Source organism: Prenolepis imparis, unplaced genomic scaffold, assembly GCF_030444845.1.
Source record: "Prenolepis imparis isolate NDT839.2.m4 unplaced genomic scaffold, iyPreImpa1.0 SCAF_18, whole genome shotgun sequence".
In the NCBI taxonomy this organism is placed as follows: Eukaryota; Metazoa; Arthropoda; class Insecta; order Hymenoptera; family Formicidae; genus Prenolepis; species Prenolepis imparis.
Genome location: NW_028141176.1, coordinates 501,845 through 512,273, shown reverse-complemented (window position 1 = coordinate 512,273; position 10,429 = coordinate 501,845). Strand labels below are relative to the sequence as shown.

The following is a 10,429-nucleotide window of genomic DNA, read 5'->3' as shown; positions in this document are numbered from 1 at the left end:
CGGCTGGGAGGAAGATAAATAGCAACAGAAGGAAACGGAATTAATACAAATGCGCAAAGTTTGATGGCCCATAAAGACGAGATACAGCATCAGATTATGAAGAAAATGAATCCTGCGTTCATAGCGTTATCAGAAACCAGAGTGAATTGCTGAAATTGAAGACTGTGAAGTGAACGTACCAGGGTATATAGTATGATTAGATGTGATGCTGAAAACAGAAATAGGAGGGGTTCTTTTATATGTAAGGGACGATATTAAATATGAGATGGTATTAGTAAAAAAATTAGAAGTAGGGATGGGCGATGTTGAGAAAAAACATCGTTGTCAAAATAATCGATTATTTAAAACATCGATTATTAAGAATCGATGTTTTTAAAGAAACATCGGAACATCGATTATTGTATATCGGTAAAGTAGAAATAGACAAGGAATCAGAACCGTAGGTAATTGTACCTACAGTTCTGTGAGTGTAATTATAGGGTGCGTTCAGAAAACACAACAGTTGCACAACGTTACTAGATTTATTTATATTTCTTCATATGAAAATCTAGTAACGTTGTGCAACTGTTGTGTTTTCTGAACGCACCCATAATCGACATCAATCGATCAATCGGTTATAAACGTCAAACGTCTGCGCAAATACGTGACTTTTCGAGAGATGATAAAAAATTAAGTGTTTACCTTACACTAAACAAAATCGACAAAATAACTTTATTTAAATAAATAAGATCACAAGATCTCAAGATACATACAATATACAATACTCAAAGCTGCGCTGGGATCATGACTCATGAGTACCCGTCGTAGGCGAATCCGTCGGCGATTTGAAATTTGCTCGTATGACTAAAAAAATTAATATATATAGGTATATATAAATTGCAGATAATCACATATGGGGTATGATCCATGCACAATCAAAAATAGAAAATATAGGTTCAATCAAGACAAAAACAGTATCTTTGCAAATAAATATTAAACCATTTGGTGAAAGGGATTAGGTATTAAAATTTAAACATATTTAGGATAATTGAACTTTATATAGCAGTAAAATTATATAAGTATTATATATGAGAAAACGAGAGTTTCAAGCGCACGCGGAAAAAGAAGTTTGTATACATTTATAGTCTTGGATTCTGCAAGGCAAGACTAGTAAAAATTTTACCTAATATTTTACTGTAAAATATCATCCAGCGAATTGCGTTTACACGCAGAAAAAGTAAAAAAAAGAAACAAAGGCATGCGTTTAAAGTGGTACAAACTTCTACTTAAAGCCTGTAGTATAATATTCAAACAGCAATCGCAGTCAAAAGCAAACTGCATTTATGCAGCAAATCCCCAATCTTTAGATCCAAGACATCCTAAGAAAAGTAGCTGATTTAAATGCTCACCCGACAACCTGCTTCGATTATCCACCTTTATAGCGCCGGCTTTCGAAGAGAATCGTTCTGAGGGCACAGAAGTTCCGACAATACTTAAATATCGCATCGCGATCTTGTTTAGAGAAAGATAAGCAAGTCTCAGCTTTTGCCAGTATTTCAACGGATCCTCGGTTCGTGGAATCACCGGCTGATTTAGGTATTGTCGCAATTCGAGGCACAAACCGTCGCTTTCGCCAGTGATCGAGTTGTTCTTATTTGTTACCAAACTATCATGAATCGCCCATACATCTTTACTTTTCGTAACAGGCAGCCTAGCTATATCATCGTTAGTTGTAGGCTCTCCGGATATCGACGATTTAATCAAAGTGTTGATTTTTGTAATAGCCGAAACCGCGGCCAATGCACTTTGAAAGTGTAACTTTTTGAAACGTGGATCTAAGATTGTCGAAATTGCGAGTATCGAGTTCGATTCATGATCTTTAAACTTTTTTTCAATAACTGCTAATAATTTCTTTTTGAATTCGATATTGGTTTTTGATAAAATTTTTCCGTCTGTTTCGGGTTTCCAATTTTGTATCGCCATGTACATGCAGTGAAGGATTAGAATTATTATGCTACACGTCGGATAAAGGCTACCGCTTATTTGTGTAATTACGCTCTCGATCGGTTCTAACAATGATACCAAATCTCGTAGTGTTTGATTTTCTTCGAGAGTTAGCATAGCTGGTATGTTTCGGCATTTCAACGTCACTGGATAAACATACTCTTCTAAAACAAGGAATCTTTCTAACATGTGTAAAGTCGAGTTCCAGCGAGTCGGAACATCCTGGACAAACTTCAACGTCGCCGACTCAGCCTTGCCATCTCGAATTTGAAGTCGTTTTAACTCGTCGGATGCTACTACACTTCTTTTAGTCAAAACCACGATGTTCTTGATCTTCATAATAATATTTTGAACATCTGGCATAGACGCGATAATGTTCGGCACCATGTTGGAAAGAATATGCGCGAAGCACGGAAGATGTTTGGTGTGGCCAAAGCTGTCCGTCACAGCTTTTTTAATGTTTGCTGCACTATCACTAACGACAGCCGTGGTGTTCTCAACGCTTAAACCAAATGATTCGATCACGGAAACGAGAGTCTTAGAGAGATACGCGGCGGTATGGCTTTCATCCAGTGGAATAACTCCCAAGCACCCACTTTTCAGAGTGTTATCGACGGATAAATAATGTATAGTTACGCCGAGATAGCTTTGGTTACTGACGTCCGTTCAATTATCGCATGTGAAAGTGTAGGAGGTTGCGGCTTGGAGACTTGCTTTGAAATTATCCTTCATTAGTTCGTACTTTGCTTCTATGAGTTTTGTGATCATTTTGCGACTCGGAATACGATACTGTGGAACCGCAGTTTTCATAAGTTGCTTGAAACCTTCGTGTTCGACAATCGAAATGGGCACATTGTCTACAGCAATCATGTACAGAATGCAGTTTGTTATTTTGTCCGCTGCTTATACATAACAAATGCAAGAAGAAAACCGCGTTAAATGGGTATATAAAAAAAATGAAACCTTCTATTTGAACTAACCTAAGAAAGAACTTGCTTTTTGGAAGGCTTCGTCTATCCGCATCGTTTTCCCGCTCGACTGTAAGATTTTGATTCGTATACAACAGTTTATTAAACACGCTGTGATCAAATTGAAATATCGCTAAGCACATCACTTATTAATCATTATTAACATACCTGTTTGCGAGAGCGTGGACACTTCAAAATTTGATTTGGAGACGTGTTTTCCAGATAAGGATCGTTTACATCCTCACTGCTCGATGTGGAGCGCTTATGCTTCCTGTTAGAAGCAGTTGGTTTCGTCGAAGAAAGATTACCAACTAAGATCGCATGCATGCGGTTCAGATGCTGCATTAGATTGGTGGTGTTCCCTGCGTGCTTCAGAACTTTCTGACAGAGATTGCATTTAGCACTGTAGTCATGTACTTTGCTGAAATATTTCCATACTGGGCTCGCTTGTTTCGTACTGCAATGAAAATAATAATTTATAGATTGCGAACTATATAGATAGAAACGCAATATTGATATTAGAAAACTAAGATAAATTGTAGAAAACTAAAAATATGAAATGTTTTATCCGAATTTACCCCACATACCACACACATACACACACATACATATTTTTTCATCAGAAGAAAGTCAGTTTGAGAATATTTAATTGCAATGAATAAACGATACTTACAGCACGATTGCAGGCCCGGAAGTTTGAGGAAGCTGAAAGACGTCTATAAAATTTATTTAAAAAAATAAGTAAAAAACAAATTGTAAGTATTATTTAAATATCATACAATATGGAAATAAACACATACGTTTCTTCGCTGAGTATGTGTTCTTAAGATTCGACTGAGAGCGACCGCTCGTTTCACTTTCATCGATGTCGAGAATGTCTGTAAATAAAAAATAATAATATGCAAAATGTACATTGTAAAAATAAGTAAGTTCTAAAGAAAAAAATGGGAAATTGTAAAATTATCTGTAAAATAGTTATGCAAAACAGAAATGGATGGAAATAGTCTATACATACTGTCTGAATTTATCGAAGAAGACGATTTAGTTGTATCAGAAATTGAAACCGACGAAGACGAATTCGGGCTCTCGTTCGGAAGCTTAATCCTCGTACTTGAAATTATAAAACAATATGTTTAAACAAGTATATGGAGGCGTATTAATAATGATTAGTATTGAGTTGTATTTACTTACAAGTCAACACCATCCACTGAGCGATACAACATCTCGACATGTTCGTCGTCTTTTACCATGTCTCCTGAGTCAAGGAGTTCCTGAACTCGCCGATATGCAATTTCGTCATTATCTATGAAAAAAGTACATAGGCACATTATTTAAATTTTACTTAAAATAATACTTTAAAGGTCCTGAAATGTTTACTTTAATTTAAAAAAATACATACGCTTGAGCTTCACGTAAGTTGAAACATCTAGCCCTTTTAATTCATATGCGTCTTGTCTGTTAATTTGAAAAAATATGGAAAGAGTTCTTTCATGCGGTATTCCGCTATTCCACTCTGTGACAAAAATGTTATGATTATAAAATTGTATGATCGAATGAGAGGTTATGATATACGTATAATTTCGAGGTTACAAAGTCTTATATACATTAGAATGATTTTGCTAATATGTGACAGGAAAAGTTTTGAAATATTAATTAATTATAGTCTTACCTGACTCTCTTGATCCCATCTTTTTGTGGCAAAGCACATGTGCACGCAGAACGCAGAACGTGGCGTCTCTTTATTTATCACAGATGGTTCGGTACCATAGTACCATTACCAATTACCATTCGTATTATGTATATATATATATATATATATGTGTATGTGTGTGTGTATTTATATATGTATATATATACATGTATATAAATCGAGACATCGTGTTACAGCTCTTTCTGTTTTTACAAGAATTATTTTCAATGCAAATCTCAAAATATTGTATAATACGGACTCATGCATCATTATCAGATATATTGCTTCAACAGTTCGAAAAAATGATTGTTCCCTTTTTATATGGTTCAATGTTATTACTACTCTCTTGCGCGCAATCGCTGTACCATATAACACTATGTGTTTTACTTCATGCCTTATAAAGCACATTAGGACACAAATATGTATTATTATTTATTTAATATAAATCGGTAATAGGCTATTCGAGCCGTACGCGGATATCGGTGCGTCGATTCCAACGAAAATTAATTTTTCGTTGGAATTAACTAATTGTGCACGGGGCACACATTTTGCTTGGTACACCGCCAAGACTTTATTAAGAAACAATCTCAATTCGAGATTTTTAATTCCAAAGATCCCCTCTAACTTATCCCCTCTAACTCTATTATTATTTATATCAATAAGATTATAAAATATATCAACAAGATTGATTGACTAATTACAATAATAATACAGATATAGTATTTATGGAGAAGAAACATTCTTTAAAATTTATACATTTTTTTATTTATATATCTTATAAATAAAACAAATCTAACAATTGTACTGTCGATATAAATTGATTATAATATATATTTTTATCTATTATCAATAATATTATCTATAATATATTTTCTCGTAATATATTTCGGCGTAAGAGCCGGCGTCGGAGCCAACGTCGAAGCTGGCATTGGAGCCGACGTCGGAGCTGGCGTCGGAGCCAGCGTCCGAACCGGCGTCGGAGCCGTGGTAGCCGGCACTAGCTTCGGTGTCGGAGCCGTGGAAATAAATACTGGCTTCGTCGGCGTCGGCAACGGCATTTCCATTGCCGCCCCTTGTCGGCCCTTGACAGGCAAACTGCCTTCGCTACGTTCTATAACAAAACGTATATTATAATATATCTATAACGTATATTATAATATATCTTTTTTTAGAGGGAAAAAGAATGAGCAAAAAGGGAGCAGAGAGAGAGAGAGAGAGAGAGCGAGAGAGAGAGAGAGAGAGAGAGAGAGAGAGAGAGAGAGAGAGAGAGAGAGAGAGAGAGAGAGAGAGAGAGAGAGAGAGAGAGAGAGAGAGAGAGAGATGGATGTAAAAAGATACTTACATCTAGAGATTCTTGGTTGTCTCACTTCTCTTGGCTATCACACACACTGCTTACTGCACGTCTCAGCTCTCAGCAGCTCGGAGACAAATGACAATTTGTTGCCACATGGATCATGATTTTGTTTATAGATAAGAATCGCGACATACTCAATGTGCATCTTGTATATTATTTATTATAATGTTGAAAGCAAGAACGAGAAGGAATAAAGAGCAAGCAAAAATTAATAAATATTTTGTGTTTATTATTCGTATTATAATAATATATTATTCGCGTAATTATTTTTAATTTTTGCATCAAATTGAAAAAAAATTTATTTTGATTTTGATTTTTATTTTTATTCTATAAAATGCAAAAATTATTATCAGGAATTTTTTCATATATTTTTCTTTATTTCTTACATATTTATATAACACATTAATAAGTATAGATATAATAAATTACGTACAATCCGTGGTGACATCGTGCAGGCTTCTCACTGTTACGGACTCTGGTTCAAATCCCAGTAAAGTACATACATGATAAAACATGCTTGTTCGCAAAGGATATGTGTCCGCACCGCCCGTACAACCAGGATATGTGTCCGCACTTGGGCTGATATGTCCAGGTCACACTTTTGCATAAGAAAAAAAATTTTTTTTTTAATTGAAAAATGTACAATAATTGACGAATACTATATAACACTATGTGTTTTACTTCATGCCTTATAAAGTACATTAGGATTACAAACAAATATATTATATAAATGTATGTATTATTATTTATATCAATAAGATTGTAAAATATATTCAACAAGATTGATTGACTAGTTATAATAATAGTACAGATATCGACTATAATAAATGTCCTCCGACGAGGACAACGATGACGACGGAGCAAAATATGAGAAAAGTAAATTTTATATTATAAATTATGTAAGTTATATATATATATATACATATATACATATATACATATATATATGTAGTTTTATACACACACACATATATATACATATATATATATACACATATATATATATATATATTGTGACGTGACATTTTGAGAATGTCCGTCACAAGGGCCGAATGGCCCGACAGGGAAGGATTAAGGGGCCTCTGCTCTTTCGATTTAATAGGAGAGAGAGAGAGATTTTTTTTATTGATTGATTGATTGATATTTATTAGCTTTCTCAGCTATTTGTAAAATACAAGTCTAATTTACATTAATCACAATATACTCCTTTAACTTTCGCTTAAATGCTTCGTTCTTCGATTCGTCTTATTTCAGCTGGTAAGGCATTGTACATTTTCACTCCCTCATAAAACATACTCTTCTGTGCACTCGTTGTTCTACGAAACTGTACTACAATGTCCCCGGCTTGCCGTGTCTTTCATTCTCATTTCCCACTATTGTTAACTTATTTCTTAATTGCTCCGGTAACATATTCTTTAAAATCTTAAAGATAAATATACACACATTATAATTCAGCCTCTGTCTTATGGACATAAACTGCAGCGCTTGCAGCATACTCTCCACTTTGGTATATCTATCACATTGCAATATGACCCTCATGGCCCGGTTTTGCGCTTTTTGCAATTCATTCAGTTGTGTTTCTCCCATATCAATTAACAGCGTCGCACAATATTCAAGTGAGGCGCTATGATTGACTTATATATAATACATCTAGTGTATGCCGATATGTAGTTACCTATTCTATTTAAAAAACTCACTTTTTTCCCTATTTTCTTTAGCATATAATCACAGTGGTCCTTAAACCTTAACCTATCGTCAATAATTATGCCTAGATATCTCATTCTTTCCACACGCTCTATCTCCGTTCCATCCAAACATTTCAGTGTAATGTTACCGCTCAGTTCTTTTCTTATACTTCAAACAATCATATATTTCGTTTTCCCTGCGTTCATTTTTAACTTATTTGTATTCATCCATCTTTCCACTGTAACAAATGCCATATTCATTTTTCTTTCTAATTCCGCACTACTCCCTCCAGTCACATACACTAGCATATCGTCTGCAAACATTTTTATACTACATCCCTCCGGACAGACCTTAATTATATCCAAGGTTTAAGATTTTATTGACCAACACTGACTAGGACTAATTCTTATATTATAAGACTTTATTTGGGAATAATCTCAATTCGAGATTTATTTCCCGACTCCCCTCTAACCCCCCTATAAAATTATAGGCGAGAAAAATATAGATCCGAAAGTCGCTGAATCGGGAATCGAACCCGAGACCTTTCGCTTGCCGGGCGACTGCTCTCACCAACTGAGCTATTCAGACCCTTCGATTCTATACTTTTCTCTGCCTTGATAAACAATTTCAATCAACACCATTATTAGGTCCAGGTGTGTAAATAACAATATGTAAGATGTGATTTGCCAGTCGAATTTTTAAACAAGGTTTAAGATTTTATTGACCAACACTGACTAGGACTAATTCTTATATTATAAGACTTTATTTGGGAATAATCTCAATTCGAGATTTATTTCCCGACTCCCCTCTAACCCCCCTATAAAATTATAGGCGAGAAAAATATAGATCCGAAAGTCGCTCAATCGGGAATCGAACCCGAGACCTTTCGCTTGCCGGGCGACTGCTCTCACCAACTGAGCTATTCAGACCCTTCGATTCTATACTTTTCTCTGCCTTGATAAACAATTTCAATCAACACCATTATTAGGTCCAGGTGTGTAAATAACAATATGTAAGATGTGATTTGCCAGTCGAATTTTTAAACAAGGTTTAAGATTTTATTGACCTTAATTATATCGTTATCTTAATTATATCGTTTATATATATTATAAATAACAAAGGTCCTAATACAGATCCTTGTGGTACTTCATATTCTGTGGCCAACAATGTAGACCATTCATTGTTAAATCGTACCTGCTGTGTTCTATTTTTTAAATATGATCTTAACCATTCTAAAGCTGTTCCTCTAATTCCGTATTGATATAATTTCTCTAACAGTCTTTCTCTATCTATCGTTTCAAATGCTCGCTTGAGATCCATGAAAATTACCCCCACCACTTTTGCCTCACTAACTATCAATTTCCATTCGTCAATGACTGTTTGAATCGCTGTTTCACACGAATACTGTTTTCTAAAATCTGACTGATGTTCTGTTATAATACAGTTATCTTCTAAATACGCCTCAATTTGCATTTTAACCACTAATTCTAATACTTTCTCAAATATTGGTAACATATTAATAGGCCTAAATTCACTTGCTTTTCTGGCTTTTTCTATTTTTGGAATCAGTATTATCGTAGACGTTTTCCAACCTTCTGGACAGCAACCTTCCTTCAAAGAGTTATTTATTATATCAATAAATTCCTCTTTTATTACATAAATACTGCTTTAAGTATATCATTAGTTAATCCCTCTTCCGTACCTTTCTTTTTTGGTAGTTCCATAACAATTTTTTGTAAATGCTCTATTCTAATCATCTCAAAATTTTCCATTATTCCCTCGCTTTCAATAACAAAAATTAATTCTTTTACCTGAACTTCCTAACTTATCTCTACTTATAGATTTTACTATGTTCTCAATACTCTGTATATAATATAAATTAAATTTATTAGCTATATTGCACCCTTCAGTATTATCTAATATTTCAAAATCTATATTTTCTATTTTTTTTGTACCCGTTGGTTCGCGCCTTATTATTTCTTTTAAGGTTTTCCACATAGATGTCGGATTTCCCTTGTTATGATCTATCATATTTTCATAGTATTCTTTTTTCTTTGTCCTGATTAGTTTAACCACTGCATTTCTTTCGATTTTAAACTATGACCAATTTCATCCGTGTCATCATACAACGCTTTACTGTACGCCTCATCCCTTTTAGCCGCTGCTTCCCTTATTTCATCCGAAAACCACTTTTTCCCTTCCCATATTTTCGGAATTCTAAATTTTTTTCTAGGTGCTGTAGCATCCAACGCATCTACTATATTATCGACAAGTTTCTTCGCTTTCACACTGATATTCATATCTTGGCTTTTTCCTAATTTATTTTCCACTAATTTAATAAATTCATCTACATTAAACTCTTTAAAATTTCTAGCACTAAATTCTCTGTATTTATTATCAATTTTATTCACATTAAGATCAACTTTTAACTACGCATGGTCCGTTATTTTAGGTTCATGAATTATTTGCACTTCTATTTTATTATTAGCGTAAATTAAATCTATAATTGTCTTACTATCTTTCGTAATTCTCGTCGGTTTATTTACATATTGTTTCATGCCTAAGCTCAACATTGTCGTTTGTAACTTCTTTGTATAAAATGAGTCCAACATAATATCTATATTAAAGTCTCTTATTACTATACATTCTCCCCGTATTATTAATTCTTCTATTATATCCTCCAGAAATCTCACGAAATCACCATGCGATGAACTCGGTGATATATTACTGTTATCACTTCTTTATACA

The 10,429-nt window shown here is 34.2% G+C and overlaps 1 protein-coding gene and 1 non-coding gene across 2 annotated transcripts; both read right to left on the bottom strand.

Moving 5' to 3' along the window:
• Positions 1-1,320: 1,320 nt before the first annotated feature.
• Positions 1,321-2,370, bottom strand: LOC145946692 (E3 SUMO-protein ligase ZBED1-like). Its single transcript, XM_083056449.1, has one exon. The coding sequence runs from the start codon at positions 2,368-2,370 to the stop codon at positions 1,321-1,323; it is 1,050 nt and encodes a 349-aa protein (XP_082912575.1).
• Positions 2,371-8,193: 5,823 nt separating this feature from the next.
• On the bottom strand, positions 8,194-8,269 carry Trnaa-ggc (transfer RNA alanine (anticodon GGC)). The gene has a single exon. It is a non-coding gene; the product is annotated as a tRNA-Ala (tRNA).
• Between the last annotated feature and the right edge of the window lie 2,160 nt (positions 8,270-10,429).

Coding starts and splice junctions, on each gene's coding strand:
- LOC145946692 (XM_083056449.1), bottom strand. CDS start 2,370: ATGGTGCCGAACATTATCGCGTCTATGCCAGATGTTCAAAATATTATT.